Source organism: Phocoena sinus, chromosome 1, assembly GCF_008692025.1.
Source record: "Phocoena sinus isolate mPhoSin1 chromosome 1, mPhoSin1.pri, whole genome shotgun sequence".
Classification (NCBI taxonomy): Eukaryota; Metazoa; Chordata; class Mammalia; order Artiodactyla; family Phocoenidae; genus Phocoena; species Phocoena sinus.
The window spans coordinates 9,438,508-9,454,068 of NC_045763.1; the positions used below are offsets into that span (position 1 = coordinate 9,438,508).

Here is a 15,561-nt window from a genome sequence, read left to right on the forward strand (position 1 = left end):
TGGAGCCTCCCAGTCTCCTGTGAGTACCCGCCCCCCTTCCCCCATCCAGGGGCGGGAGCTGCTCTCCCCGCCCCTCAACCCAGCTGGGCTGGTCAACACCCCGCCCCCCACCCCAAAGCAGCAGAACCCGGTTCTGTCAAATCCGGGGCAGGCCATTCAAACAGCAAAAGGGGAGTGTAGCTTTCCTGAGTCATCTCTGCACGTGTTTGCTCCCTTTTTGTCTTGAGTGCTAGTAGCTGCGTTCCTGGAAACAGTCTGGGGTACCTAGTGCGCCTCGGGTGGTGGTGGAAGGGAAGGCTTAAGGCTGAACCTTCAGAGAAGGAGCGTCCACTTTGGAAGTGACTTCACAGCGTGCGGTTGGGTGCCTGCGAGGTGCGCCGCGGGAGGTCTGCGGGCCCTTGGGCGGCTCCTGGCAGCTGGCACCGCACGTGGGCGAGCGTGCTCCCCAGGCTGCGCAGGTGGCGTGGGCTACGAGCCCAGTCCTCCCCCCGACCCCCCGGCCAGGATGCGCGCCCTCCGCGCTGTGTCGGGACTGTTGCTCCTGGGGGTGCTCCGAGCCTTACCACAGGTAAGGGGGACGACAGGATCCTAGGGACGCGCCAACGAGCCAGAGCCCCCTTCTTGCCGTCATTGCCCTGAGCCCGGGACAGTGCAGGGCCGGTGGGACGAAGGGGAGAACAGCGGTGCTCCACAGCTAGTTCCCTGCCCAGCTGGGGTGAGGGGGCACAGGTGACAAGCAGGGGGACCGGAATCGCGAGTATTCACAGGTGGGCAGTTGGCTGACAGACTAGTAGGGGCGCCTTCTCCCGCCCTCTCAGGGTGCTGGGATGATTCATTCATTCATTCATTTAATATAAATGAGCAGAGGGGACTGCCTGCAGGAGATGGGCTGTTTGTGGCTGGGGGTCCTGGGCAGATCAGGTGAGGCCCATGGGGGTCTGGGCAGGACAGGTGGGGTCTCCCTTGGCCAGAAGAGGTTGGTATTCAGGCTCTCTCAGGGTCTAGGGAGGGAGGGGAATTAGGTGTGGGTGAGAAGCAGGGGTGAGCCAGCCAGATCAGACAGATTAGCTTCCCCCACCCCTGTTCAGCCAACCAACGTGTAGATTACGTGCCCTAGAGCACGTGGTGGGTGTCCACCCCTGGAAAAAGTTCAGCAGTGGGGCAAACATATGTTGTGGGAAGCCCCAGAACCAAATCTGGGGACTGCTTTAGGAAAACTGAGCACTTACCAGTGGCCCAGACCGAGCTAGGCACGGGGTGGGGGGAGAACTCAGGTTAATCAGATGTGGTCTACTGCCTAAGCACTGAGCGCAGGGTCTGAAGAGGAGACAGAGGTCCTGGTGGACCCCTGCATAGAACACAGTAGGTGTTGGTGAGTGCCTGCTACCTATGGGTACAGAAGGCAAAGGTGGGAACAATGACATTCTGTTGGGGGAGGGGCAGGGCCCTCCCACCCCACTTTAATCCTACGGGAAGAGGGGGGACCCCAAAATGGAGTTCAGTCCAATTCATCCAACCTTAGGGCAGGGGGAGGAGGGAAGTGGGGTGGGCATCAGGATGAAGGAGGGAAAGTGCACAATCACCTGCTCCCCTTCCATCTTCAACAGGGTGATGTGAGACACCCCCCACCCCCGCCACACACACGACAGAGGGCAAAGGGGGCACAGCTGACAGCGTTGCACGTTACACGACAGAGGCCCTGGCTAGAGAACCCACTGCCGGCCCTCCAAGCCCTCTGCTGATAACCTGGGGGAGGGGGAGAGTTTGGGAGGGTGCCAAGTCTTGGGGAGATAAAGGGAAGGGAGGACTGTGAGAAGGGCTGTGACGGTTGCTAGCATTTGGTGGCTGGCGCTCATGTGCTTCCTTTCAATAGCGTGAAATCGCTTTTTAAATTAAAAAAATAATAGGTATTTAATTACACAAGGAAAAAATGAATATATCCCCAATGCAAAAAGTAAAGAAGAAAATTGAAACCCTACAGATAAAACTAAACCGTTGAGTATCTTATCCTTATTCCTACGACGATGTAGCCACCATTATTGCTTTGGTGTTTCCTCTGCAGACCTTTATAAATGCACGTCCATATTTATATCTGTTTTGTAAAAATACATAGGGTTTTCCATATCCTATACTATATGGAACATACAGCTCTTTCTTCATGTGGCTTTTCCAATGTCTGCAGTGTGTCTTGGGGAGCTTTCCACGTGGATACTTACAGATCTCCCGCTGACCTTTTAAAATACTATCTACTATTCTACCAAACGGGGGGGGGGGGTTCCATCGTCTATTAACTCGTGTCCCTGACGGGTGGGTGGTAAGGTTCCTATCATTCTTCTTTGCTTGCTTGCGGGCTTGCAACATGAGGCTTGCAACATACAGCCTCACATGGATGCTTTGGGGAACAGTGTGTACTTCCTTCTCAGAGAAGAAGCTGAGGAGAGTCTATCGAAGCGAAAATGCATTCAAATTAAAAGATGCCACAGAATTGCCTCCCAGGGTGACTAGAGGCTTTTCTCTTCCACCAGCAGGGCATGAGTGTAGAGTAGTGACTTCCCCACATCCCAGCCGGCTTTTGGTCTTATCAAAGTTTTTATTTTTGTCAATGTGACCGGTGAAGAGGGCCATATCCTTGTTGTGTTCATTTGCAGTTCCTCCCTATTGGAGAGGCTGATCATCCCTTGTCCCCTGTGGGCCCAGACATGGGTCATTTCTGGGCAGGAGTTGGGGCGCCGGTGAGGGAGGGGCTGTCTGCCCATCTCGGTACTCCGCTGCCCCCTTCAAGCCTTCTTCCACCTCGATGGTTCCAGTAAGAACTTGGAAAGTTCATTATTAAAAAGAAAAAACAACCCCTCCCTCTGCCCCACCAAATCAGGGCTTGAATTTTAAATCCTTTCTTCTTCCCCATGATTTAACACGACGCCATCATTTTGTGGTGGGCTTTCTGAGGCAAGAATGCTCTCTTACTGTGTGTCCCTTCTGAGAAGGAGATTTAGCCTCCGATGCCTCTTCCTACAGTCTCCCCTCGAAAGCTTTTGTAATGTGATCCAGGATTACTCTGGTGCAAATCCTGAGGGAAAAATTCATTGTCCGAGCACCTCCTTCACTTCTCCATCCTTTTGTCCAGGCCCCCTGGGGTGGAGGCGGCCAGACAGGGAGGCCCAAGACCTTTCCAGGAGTTCTGCAGATGCAGAGCTCCCCTATCATCCTCCTCCAGGCCAGTCTCCCTCCCACATCCACAGCCCCATTCCAGCTCCATTTTCCTCCCGCCAGATGTGGACCTCTGCCCTGAGTTAGCCATCCTGCTGAGGGAGGTTCTCAGGCATGTGGAGCTCCTCCCACCGGAGTTTCCAGAGTTCAGCGACCCCGTAGAGTGGAGTGCTCACCTACGGACATGCCCGCAGGAGGGCAGGAAAGACTTTCTGGTTTTGTCTTGGAAAGGGCGGCCCCAATCCTGCCTGGGGGCAGAATTCCACTCTACACGAGAATGAGGGGACGCGGAGAGGGGGCCCCTGATGTGAAGAGGTGGAAGGAGATGCGGGCTGGTCTGAAGCGAGGCCTCGCCTTCCTTAGAGGGAAGCCAGGGCCGCCAGGAGACGATGGGGGAGCATTACTCAGCTTGAGAGCCGTCAGTGCTGGGAGAAGGGCAGCGTTTACTGTAAGTTTCTGCCTCTGCTCCCACTCATATCTGACCTAGACTTGTTTGTTGAGCTGTGATTCATCCTTAGGCTCGTACACACCTTCCTCAATCCTCCCTTCGCCTCAAGGAGCGTCATTATAAGGAAAATGAAGCTGAGGGATGTCTGGGTCTGGGGACACTGGAAGGCTTGGGGGGGGCGGTGTCCTGGGCACAGGTGGATTGTTTAGTTCAGCCTGGACCACGCGTGGCCTTGTTGGGCCCGTGGTGCCCTGACACCACGTGGGGGTGCCTTATCTGGCATCATGGTCCTCATCTTCCAAACAAGGATGTGGAGGCTCAGAGGTGGAGGGGGGTCTTGCCTACAGTCCCAGGACTGGTCAGGGGCAGAGCAGGACCAGACCCCCAGACCCGATGGACAGACTGTCCAAAAAGGCAGCTCCGGGCAAAGCTGGGTCCTCCAGCTTCGTTCTCTCTTCCCTCTCCTGCCAGAGGCTGTTGGGGTGAGGGTAGGAAGACTCCATGCCAGAATCTTTGCTGCCTAGGGCTGAAAAGCACTGGGCATCCTCGGTGGCCTTGCTGGTGGGGAGTGGTGACTTAAACAAATACATATGCACACGTGAGTGTTGCGAGTTAAGTTTTATCTGGGGCAAAATGAGGACCGCAGCCCGGGAGACAACGTTTCAGATAACTCTGAGAAACTGCCCCGATATATAGGAGTTTTGCAACGAAGGGCAGGTAATCGGAACGTCAAAAGATTATTGTCAAATAAAGAAAACCAGACATCTTAAGTTAGGAATTTAGCACTTTTCTATGTATGGGAAGGTGCAAGATTCTGGGCTCACTGACATCATTCCTCTGATACGCACCTTAGCTATCTGGGGCCTGTATTTTCACATCTTGAGTTTCCTCAGGGCTCACCAGCTCCCACTGGAGGGCTACAATCATTGGTGACTGCGACATCCTTTGTTTATTGATATGGCAGGAAATATTCCACTTATAAATAATCCATTCCATTTATAAATACTCCATTTATCAGGAGGGACTTTTAATATGCCAATCAGTTACTCATCGAGTGCCTAACTCTTCAGGCCCATTCATCCAAGTATTCATTCATTCATTCATAAAAATCTTAAAGGAGCAGCTGCTCTGTGCCAGACATTGCTCCAGGGCTTTCATCCCAGGCTGTTCCTGGTAATTACTCAGCCTCTTGTAGGCCTCTGGGGACAGGCCTCCCTTCCGTCCTGCCCAGGCAGCCCATGCCATCCTGGGTTACTCTGACATCTAGAAGGTCTTTAGTATGTGCTGAAATCTGTCTCCTCGAAGCATCTACCCATTGGTCCTGGTTCTGGAACTGCGGCTATGTAAGCGAGATGTGTCCACCTTCCTCAGAAATGCCTCCCAGTGAGATGAAGACAGAGACCCCTGAGGGGCCCCCGAGGTCTCCCAGTCCGTCTCCCAGACCACCCAGGGCCTCCAACGTTTATTCCTCATGTGCCATGGGCGTCAAGCCTGCTCGCAATGTCACTGGGTGGACGTGCGTTGTAACAAAATAGCTTCAACCGAGGAGGTCAACGGAAGGCCCGGACCAGCAATCTCGGCTAACGATAGCAAAGAATTGCAAACTACCATGTTAAGCTTAAGCACAGAGCAAAGTTTATTTAAGCGTAGGTACACTCTCAGAGAGGGAGGGAGAGAGAGAGAGACAGAGAGAGAGACAGAGAGACAGAGAGACAGAGAGAGAGAGAGACAGAGAGAGAGCACTTGGGCTGTTTCTGAGAGCGGGCTGTTTCAGCGAAGTGAAGCAAGCCCAAAGCAAAGTCGTCGAAGCAAAGGTGCAATCTCAGAGAGAGAGAGAGCGGGCTGTTTCTGCGAATTGAAAGCAGCATTCCTATACAGGCTTAAGGGCTCTTTTAAGGAGCACTTTGCAGGGAGGCGGGGGTGAGGGACGGGGATCACTATTTGATTGACAGGCCCAAGCTCTGCGTCACCACTGAATCGCTAAGAAACACCCACTTGGGGGCAAAACCACAGTGTAGATTTTATTATAATTATGATATAATGAGTTTGGGTTTACTATAGGTTATACGCCTGTCTAGTCTGGGCATGCACAGCCTGGGGACCTCCTCTTGTGTTACGGTGCCCCTCTTTATCAGGATAAGCTGCCCACCACACGGCCATAGTTTCACCTGTTCTGGGTGGGGGTCAAGGGAGAGCCCCTAGAGGGCTGGGTGCGTGACTCGATTTCTTCTTGTTTTTTCTCTCCATTGTCACCTCCTTGCTGCTAATGTCTGACTAACTACCTAATATTACCGGTTCATCCATTCCACAAATGTTTATCAAGCACCTACTGTGTGCCAGGGAGTGTTCTGGAGGCTTCAGGTGCCTCCAGGCCAGCACACCAGGTCTCTGCCTCATGGAGCTGACATTCCTCCAGGTTGACAGACAGTGAACGGATGGTGCTCCTTGCAGTGGAGAAGATTCTAACCAGGTAGTGTGAGAGGGGCTCAGCTACCCTAGGTGGGGAAAACAGGACGGCCTCTCCCTGGGAGGTGGGGACAACACAGGAGTGAGAACTGGAGGAACAGGACGGAGGCCAGTGTGGTGAGTGGCGTGAGAGGGTGGCGGGGAAGCAGGGAATAACACAGACTTCTGTCTGTGGTTGGAGGGTTTTGCCGGGGAGTGACATCTGTCTGTCTGCTGGGGATAGGGCAGGATGGGGAGCCGGCCCCGCTGTTGCTGTGGTCCAGGGGAGGGGTGGGTGGAGACGTGAAAACAGGAGAGTACTTTGGAGCTAGAATCGATAGGACCTGAGGGTGGATTGGGTGTGAGTGCAGAGGGCAAGATGGGAATGGGGGATCCTGTCCAGATTTGAGGGCTCCGCACCTGGCTGAATGGTGGTGTCGTCTACGGAGGTGGGAAAACTGGGTATGGGACAGAAAGGTGTTTTGGAGAAAAGCATGAGTTCTGTTTTGCACATGTCCAGTGTCAGTGTGGGGTTGAGTGTTGGAGTGGGGAGCTCTCTGCAGAGCTCGGGGCCCCTGATGTGGTGCTGCCTGGGGGCAGGGGGATGGGGGAGGGAGCATCAACCCTCCCTCAATGGAGCCACCTTGCTTCTACTGATGTGGGCCAAGACCCCACATCTTTTGGGGGCCACTACGTTTTCCTGTTGATTCATTCCAACCCAACGGTAGGATCTTCCATTCATCCTGGTTACATTTTTTTTTTTTTTTTTGGCTGCGCCGCATGGCATGGGGATCTTAGTTCCTCAACCAGGATCGAACCTGTGCCCCGCCCCCAGTGGAAACTCAGAGTCTTAACGGCTGGACCGCCAGGGAATTCCATCTCATCCTGGTTACATTTGATATTCGTTTTCTCTTGCTGATGTAACAGTCACAAATTTGGTGGTTTACAACAGCACAAATTTATTACCTTATAGCTCTGAAGGTCAAAAGTCTAAATAAAACAGGTCACAGCAGGGCTGCATTTCTTCCGGACACATTAGGGGGAAATCTGTTTCCTCGCCTTTTCCAGCTCCCAGAGGCTGCCTGTACTCCTTAGCTCATGGCCCCCAATCACTCTGGCCTCTGCTTTCATTGTTCCAGTTCCTTCTCTGACTCCGCCCCTCCTGCCTCCCTCTTATAAGGACCCCTGTGATTACATAGGGGCCACCAGGATGATCCAGAATGATCTCCGCATCTCAAGACCCTAAACCTAGTCCCGTCAGCATAGCCCCTTTTGCCGTATAAGGTAACATATTCACAAATTGCAGGAATTAGGACGTGGACGTTTTTAAAGATAAACATTTGTATTTATTACAGAAAGAGTAGAAAATAAACATACAGAGAAGAAAATTAAAAGCACCTATAAGCTCACTTAGTGTGTATCCTTTTTTTTTAATTTTTATTTTATATTGGAGTATAGTTGATTTACAGTGTTGTGTTAGTTTCAGGTGTACAGCAAAGTGATTCATTTAAACATATACATATATCTATTCTTTTTCAGATTCTTTTCCCATATAGGTTATTACAGAATATTGAGTAGAGTTCCCTGTGCTCTACAGCAGGTCCCTGTTGATTATCTATTTTATATATAGCAGTGTGTGCCTGTTAATCCCAAACTCCTAATTTATCCCTCCCCCTGCTCCTTTCCCCTTTGGTAACAGTAAGTTTGTTTTCTATGTCTATGAATCTCTTTCTGTTTTGTAAATAAGTTCATTTGTATAATTTTTTTAGATTCCACATATAAGTGATATGATCTTTGTCTGACTTACTTCACTTAGTTTGATAAGCTCTGGGCCCATCCATGTTGCTGCAAATGGCATTATTTCATTCTTTTTTATGGCTGAGTAATATTCCGTTGTATATATGTACCACATCTTCTTTATCCATTCATCTGGTGATGGACATTTATGTTGTTTCCATAGGTTGTGGACATTTTTTTTTTTTTTTTGTTAGTCTTTATTTTATTTTATTTATTTATTTATTTATTTTTTTATTCATTTATTTATTTTTGGCTGTGTTGGGTCTTCGTTTCTGTGCGAGGGCTTTCTCTAGTTGTGGCAAGCGGGGGCCACTCTTCATCGCGGTGCGCGGGCCTCTCACTGTCGCGGCCTCTCCTGCTGCAGAGCACAGGCTCCAGACGCGCAGAGCTCAGTATTTGTAGCTCACGGGCCCAGCTGCTCCGTGGCACGTGGGATCTTCCCAGACCAGGGCTTGAACCCGTGTCCCCTGCATTGGCAGGCAGACCCTCAACCACTGCGCCACCAGGGAAGCCCTGTGGACATTTTTGAGGATCATTATTCCACCTACCACGTACTTCATGTCATCTTTTTTAAAAAGTCTTTTTAAAAATTGAAGTATAGCTGACATACAATATTTTATTAGTTTCAGATACGCAGCATAGTGATTCGACATTTATTGATACGTACTTTACGAATTGATCATCACAGTAAGTCTAGTAACCATGTGTCCCCACACATATTACAATGTTAGTGACAATATATTCCCTATGCTGTACATTACATCCACATGACTTAATTAATTTTATAACTGGAAGTTTGTACCTTTTAATCCCCTTCATCTATTTTGCCCCCACTCCGCAACCCTGTCAAATCTTTTTTTGGAGACAGTAGAACATCATGGTTAAGGGTCAGCCTGCCAAGTTTATACCCTGCCTCTGACACTTACCATATGGTGCTCTTGGGCAGGTTAAGTCGCTTCTCTGGGCCTCAGTTTCCCCATCCATAGAATGGGGATACTCATAGTAGCTAACTTGTAGGGCTGATGGAAGGATTATATGGGATAATAGATGAAAAGTGCTGAGAACAGCTCCTGGCATGTGGTGAGGGCTGTGTGGAGGTAAGGCATTATTAAGTGCCTGTTGTATGCTAGGCATCGTGGATGCAGGATGCAGGTGAACCAGTTACAGTCCCTGCCCTCCAGGGCGGCAGCATGGGAAGTGGAACATGGAAGGCAGTGTAATCAGTCCTGTGCGGAGAACCGTCCCAGGCCTGCGGGAGCCCACCAGTGCCTGTCCTTACCTCTGCCTGGGTTGGAGGGGAAAAGCTCCTGGAGAGAAGGAGGAGGTGGCCAGCCTGTATAGTTTGGGATGACAGGCTCTGTGCCATGGATACTGCCAATATCCTCACCAACATCCAGGTCACATGGACCATCAGCAAGGGCGTCTGGGGCGGGCCCGGGGCTTGCTCTGGAAGCTCCGTCTGCAGGTTTCATGTGAGGGGCTCTTCACCTCCAGGGGGCTGAGAACTCCCAGAGGCATTGTCCATGGCCTCATTTCATTGCCTGCCGTGAGCCCCACGTTGTTCCCGTGCTCGGGGAGGGCATGGTCCCCTGAAATGTTTCCAACCGTCCAGGACCATGAAACCCCTAAACCAAACCTTCACCTTCCCAACCAGGACACATACTCTCTCTGTCCCGACAGTCCGGCGGTGGGGCTGGACCCGGCTTGCCCCCCACCCCCGTGCAGGCTGGGAGGACAGAGATGGTCAGGGAAGCACGCCGGCCCCATCTGGGCAGGTGGGCTGACGCTGGGGAAGGCATCCCAGGCACCTCCAAGAGGACTTGGAAAGCCGAAGTACCACTGGGGAGCTGACTCTCCGCACATCCTTACTCTTTGACACCATCAAGTTTTCATTGGCGTTGCTAGTGTCCCTTGGTGGCTGGCTCTACAGGGGACTGTTACTCCAGGATGGGGGTGGACTTTACCACGTCTGAGGTATAGCTGAGTGTGCATTTCGGACACTTGCTGCGGCCCCAGGACCTCCAGGAAGGCTATTATCTGAACAACAGGCTCACGTGGCTGGCTTGGGGTTTCTCCTGGGCAGGAGGGGCGTCAGTGGGAAGCGAGGAGTAAGAAGTTGCAGAATTTGGGCTCCGAGGCCAGACCTTGGTTTTGTTACTCACCTCCATCCTGTCCATCCCCTCACATATTAGCTGCTCTATAACCTTAGTGGCTCCCTACTGCCAAAGGCAGTATTTCCCAAAGTCACTTCCAGGGAATCGTAGTTCCACAAGGAAAGGGCTCTATAGCCAACTAAGTTTGGGAAACAGTTTGTCCCTCTGCTCCCATTTCCCCACCCTGAACCTTCCCTTAGAGAATCAGGCAGCAAGGAAGCAGATAAAAGGTTCTGAGAAAAAAAAAAAAAAAAAAAAGGTTCTGAGAAACCGCTCAAATGGAACCCAGTGATTCTTTGTGTTTCCTTCTTGTTTCGCTTGTCACCTGCTGACATCCTGCAGCACCAGTGTTTGCTGGAACGCAGGGTGGGAGACGAGAGTTCAGCCAGTGCAGACTGAGGCCCTGAGTCCTGGGCCTCCTGTCCTTCTGCTTTCACTGTCCAGCCCATCAAGACACTGAATGCCCCACAGCTCTATTCTTGCCGGCCTCTGTACCTTTGCTTCTGCGGAGCTTTCTGTCTGAGATTCCCTCCCCTCAAGAATCCTTCAACAAAACAAAGCAAAACAAAACAAACCCCAAAACGGAAGTTCTCCTCCTCCAAGAACCATCATGAATCCCCCGCTAGTTCTTTTTCTCTGTTTATCTCATGACTCTTACGTTATTCCACTTTGTGCTAGTGATTCGTGTATTTTCCTGACCCCATCTGTGAGGGTCCCCTTCATCATTCATTCCGTGGATTGTTATTTAGTGTCTCCCACGTGCCTGTCCTGGGAGCTGTCTTCACGAAACGTCACTGTCTGGAGTTGGCCTCTGTGTCATCCCCAGCACGTAGCACAGGGCCTGGTTCCTGCTGGGCCTTCAGTGAATGAGTGGCAGAGGGGACTCAGGATTACTCTTTGTCTTCTCAGGAGGGGCCCTGTTCTCTTTTCTTTTTTAAACCCCATATTTGTTTATTTATTTATTTTTGGCTGTGTTGGGTCTTCGTTTCTGTGCGAGGGCTTTCTCTAGTTGTGGCAAGCGGGGGCCACTCTTCATCGTAGTGCGCGGGCCTCTCACTATCGTGGCCTCTCTTGTTGTGGAGCACAGGCTCTAGAGCGCAGGCTCAGTACTTGTGGCTCACGGGCCTAGTTGCTCTGCGGCATGTGGGATCTTCCCAGACCGTGGCATGAACCCGTGTCCCCTGCATTAGCAGGCAGATTCTCAACCACTGTGCCACCAGGGAAGCCCTTATTTTCTTATTGTGACTGTCATTACTACAAAATCAGTGGCTTGAAACAACACAGATTATTAGCTTTCAGGTCTGTAGTTCATAAGTCCGAAATGGTTGTCCCTGGGCTGGAATCAAGGTGTAGGTGGGGCTGTGCTCCTCTCTGGAGGCTACAGGGGAGAATCCAGTCCCTTGTCTTTCTGGCTGCCAGAGGCCACCTGCACTCCTTGGCTCGTGGCCCCTTCCTCCGTCTTCACACCAGCTGCATAGCATCCGTCTGACCCTGCACCCGTCCTGTCTCCTTCTCTGACACTCTGACTCTGACTCTTCAGCCTCCCTCTTTGCATTTTTAAGGACTCTTGTGGTTACATTGTGCCCCCTATAATCCAGGATCATCACCCCTTCTCAAGGTCACTGATTAGCAATTTTAATTCCATCTGTCACCTTAATTCCCCATTGCCATTTAAGGTGACATATGTTCTGGGGTTTAGGGCGTGGACATCTTTGGAGGGGGACTATTCTGCTGTCGACAGACCCCTTCCTTTTTCTTTTTTTTGAATTGGTACAATTCTTTTTTAAAAAAATTAATTAATTAATGTTTGGCTGCACCGGGTCTTCGTTCCTGCACGCAGGCTTTCTCTAGTTGTGGCGAGCAGAGGCTACTCTTTGTTACCGTGCGTGGGCGTCTCATTGCAGTGGCTTCTCTTGTTGCGGAGCATGGACTCTAGGCGCGCGGGCTTCAACAGTTGTGGCACATGGTCTCAGTAGTTGTGGTGCACGGGCTTAGTTGCTCCACGGCATGTGGGATCTTCCTGGACCAGGACTCGAACCCGTGTCCCCTGCGTCGGCAGGTGGATTCTTAACCACTGCGCCACCAGGGAAGTCCCACAGAGACCCCTTCTCATCTTCCTCCATCCCACATGGAAGATACTCAGTGAGGATAAACTCATCAACTCTCATAAACTTCATCTCAGAGGAGGTGCTTACCTGTTCCTCCTGCCAGGGGCTCCAGGTTCCTTCCTCTTCCTTCCAGGCTCTTTCTGTGTCTACTGTCTTTGGGTTTTATCTCCAGCTATGAGGCCAGGCTGCATGGAGCCATACACAGTCCCACTCAGCTTCCTGAAGACCAGAGGTAGGAACTGGATCCCAAACTTAGGTGTGATGGCCGTGAGGGATATGGCCAGGACAGGGATACGCTGTGTGTCATGGGTGTGTTTAAGGTCGGGGAGGAGGATGACTTCAGTTTCATGTGGTCTCTTGGTCTGGAGCTCAGGTGAACCCTCAGGGCAGAGGGAGGGTTCAGATCCCCCAGGACTAGGAGATGACAAAGCCCAGCCTGTTGGCAGAATAGCCTAGTGGTTACTTACTAGGTTTCTGTGGCCAGAAACCCGTGAATATGTCACCTTATACGGTAATGAGAACTTTGGAGCTGTGATTAAGGGTACAGACCTTGAGATGGGGAGATTAGCCTGGATTATCCAGGTGGGCCCAATGTCCTCACACGAGTCCTTAAAAGCAGAGAAACTTTCCTGGCTGCATTAAAGAGAGATGACACAAAAGAAGAGGGAGATGTGATAGGAGAAGGACTCTCCCCACTGTTGTGTGCTTTACAGATGGAGGAAGGGGGCCACAAGCCAAGGAATGCGGCAGCCTCTAGAAGCTGGAACGACTTTAGTTGACAGCAAAGCAACGGGACTTCAGTCTTAACCACAAGGAAATGGATTTTCCCCTAGAGCCTCCAGCAAGGACAGAGCCTTGTCCACATCTTGATTTTCACCTGCTGAGACCTGACCTGGATGGGGGTGATCAGGGAGTGGGGGGCGTGCCTGGGGAAGAGGCATGCATGAATGAGATCTGAAGGATGAGTTGGGATGTGCTGGACCTGGTGGATGGGATGCTCAGGGGAACAGTGTGTACAAGGCTGCTGGAGGGTGCGTGTGGGAATGGGAAGAAGGCTGGTGGGAGAGGGCGCCTGAGGTTGCACAGGCCAGATGGGCCAGGGCTGGCCTGGCAGGGTCTCTTGGGCCACTGTCAGGACTTTGGCCTTTATCCATAGTTCGGTTGGAAGCCATCTCCTCATCTTCAACAGGCTGGAGGGGAGGAGGCCAGATCTGTGTTTTGAAAAGATCGTTCTGGCGTCTGCACTGTAAGTGGGATGCTGGGGATGGGTGGATGTGAGGAGACCCTGGCTGGCCATTCTCAAGCCCAGAGACGGGGAGGGGAGGAAGAGCTGGTGGGTTTGAGAGTAGACCTGGAGGTTAAACAGACGGGAATAGGGAAGCAGAGCCTGCTGGATAAGAGCCTGAGCCACATGGCTAAGGCCAAATCCTGTCTCTAACACTGCCTAGCTGTGGGACTTGAGGCAAGTTTCTTAACACCGCCATGTCTCAGTTTCCCCATCTGTAAAATGGGATAGATGGTAGGTCTAGGTGAGGCCTGGGATTCTGCATTTCTAGCAAGTTCCCAAGTGGTGCCAATGCCACTGGGCTCCGGCACCTCACTGTGAGTAATAGAGGTGCGGGTGGGGTGCGCCTCCCAGCTCTGCCCAGCTCCAGCCCTTGTGGGTATTTTGCATCTGACCTGACTCCTCCATCTCCCACCCCAGCGCCTCGCCCTCAGCTCTAGGCTCTCGGCTTCTACAGGTGTGGCCTTGCTCCTGTGTTTCTGCAGCTGTGGCCAGGTGGGGCTTTTTTTTTTTGCGGTACACGGGCCTCTCACTGTTGTGGCCTCTCCCGTTGCAGAGCACAGGCTCCGGACGCGCAGGCTCAGCGGCCATGGCTCACGGGCCCAGCCGCTCTGCGGCATGTGGGATCTTCCCAGACCGGGGCACGAACCTGTGTCCCCTGCATCGGCAGGCGGACTCTCAACCACTGCGCCACCAGGGAAGCCCCAGGTGGGGCTTTTTGAAAGTGAAATTTACCAGGTTTTGTAGGGAAAACCAAATCAACCTGAAAATAAGTCTAGAAATGGGAAGGTTTCAGGCCACTCTGTCTTTATCTTGATGCCACTAAGCTTGGACCACAGGCCTCTGGTTACATAGCTCATCACCCTGTGGACAACTTGCTCTGCCTCAAACCTGCCGGGGAACCCCATCCAAAAGCCCCCCCTCCCAGGCCTCGGACTTCCCCCTCCCACTCTCCCCTTTCTGACCCCCCCTTCCCTCCCAGGCTGGGGTCAGAGGGTGGCCCAGCTGTCTCTCCCCCTCTCCAGGGGCAGCAGGAGTTGATGGGCCATCCAGGGTCTGGGCCCACGGCCAGCGGAAACTGGCAGGGCCCTCACAATTCAGAGGCTGCTGTAGACGCCGAGGCTGCTGCTTTCTCTGCCAGGAGCTGGTATGGGTGAAGGGCCCATGTGAGTGGGTAGTAGGAGACCAAGGAGGGTGGAGGCAGTGGGACAGATGGGGAGATGGCAGAGGGAGGGCAATGAATGGGGCCGGGGGTGAGGGCTGAGCCCGGGTGGGGGCCAGCTTTGGGGGACCACGGACAACGCTGCTAAGGCAAAGCTCAGGGCCCCGGTTCCGCCCCTCTCTAGTTTCCGGGCTGGGAACACCCTGGGAAGATGGGGTTGCCTCCCCAACTGGAGTGCCGGCCCTGGACGGAGTTCTGGGACCCGTCAGCTCTCCAGCACACAGTAGGTGTTTGGTGTAGCCCTGGAGTGGTCAGGTCAGCTGACTGGACTCAGAGCCTGAGCCTCCACAAGGTGTGTGCTCTTGGGCAGACTCTTCACCTCTCCCAGACAGATTTCTGTGCTAATAGGGTCTCACAGGGCCCTTGAGCTCAGTAAGTGCTGTTGTTACTTCTGCAACGTGTGTGCATTGCATTGACCCATTTTCTGGGTGCTTGTAAAGCCATGACATCATAGTCAAAGAAAAGTCCCCAGTGTCTTTTCCAGAGAAGGCCAGTCGCAGGGGCCTGGGGATGTCTGGGGTGAGTACTAGGGGATGGGGTGAGCTATGCCCCAGTCTGGACCCCACCTACATCTCTGGGAATGGCTGGGGGGAGGCGGGGTCGGCCCCTCCATGGGGTCGGGGGGGCCAGCCCTTCTCCCATAAGCCCCACCCGGGAACGGAGGCCCCCAAGTTCTCTACTCCCTTCTTGGGGCTCTGGTGGGCTTCAGCTGGACATCCTGGCTGAAATCCCACTGTCCCTGGGGACGGTGAGAAGATCGCGCCCCCTGGTGGCAAACTACGGATTTACACAGATTTATTGTTGAAAAGAGCTGCCCTCTCCTTCCTGAGCGCTTAGAATCCTAGGGGGTGCTACTATTTACACATGTGGCTTTGTACAATTGCTTTATTTCGCTC

The 15,561-nt window shown here is 52.5% G+C and overlaps 1 protein-coding gene across 2 annotated transcripts in view; it reads left to right on the plus strand.

The window, feature by feature from the left end:
• Positions 1 to 263: 263 nt before the first annotated feature.
• The window catches only part of TNFRSF8 (TNF receptor superfamily member 8), a 66,225-nt gene continuing 50,927 nt past the window's right edge, over positions 264 to 15,561 (plus strand). For both annotated transcript variants that reach the window (XM_032614978.1, XM_032614977.1), the window contains exon 1: positions 264 to 568. In XM_032614978.1, the coding sequence (XP_032470869.1) occupies positions 506 to 568 (63 nt within the window). In that variant the 5' untranslated portion in view covers positions 264 to 505. The remainder of the gene's footprint in view (positions 569 to 15,561) is intronic.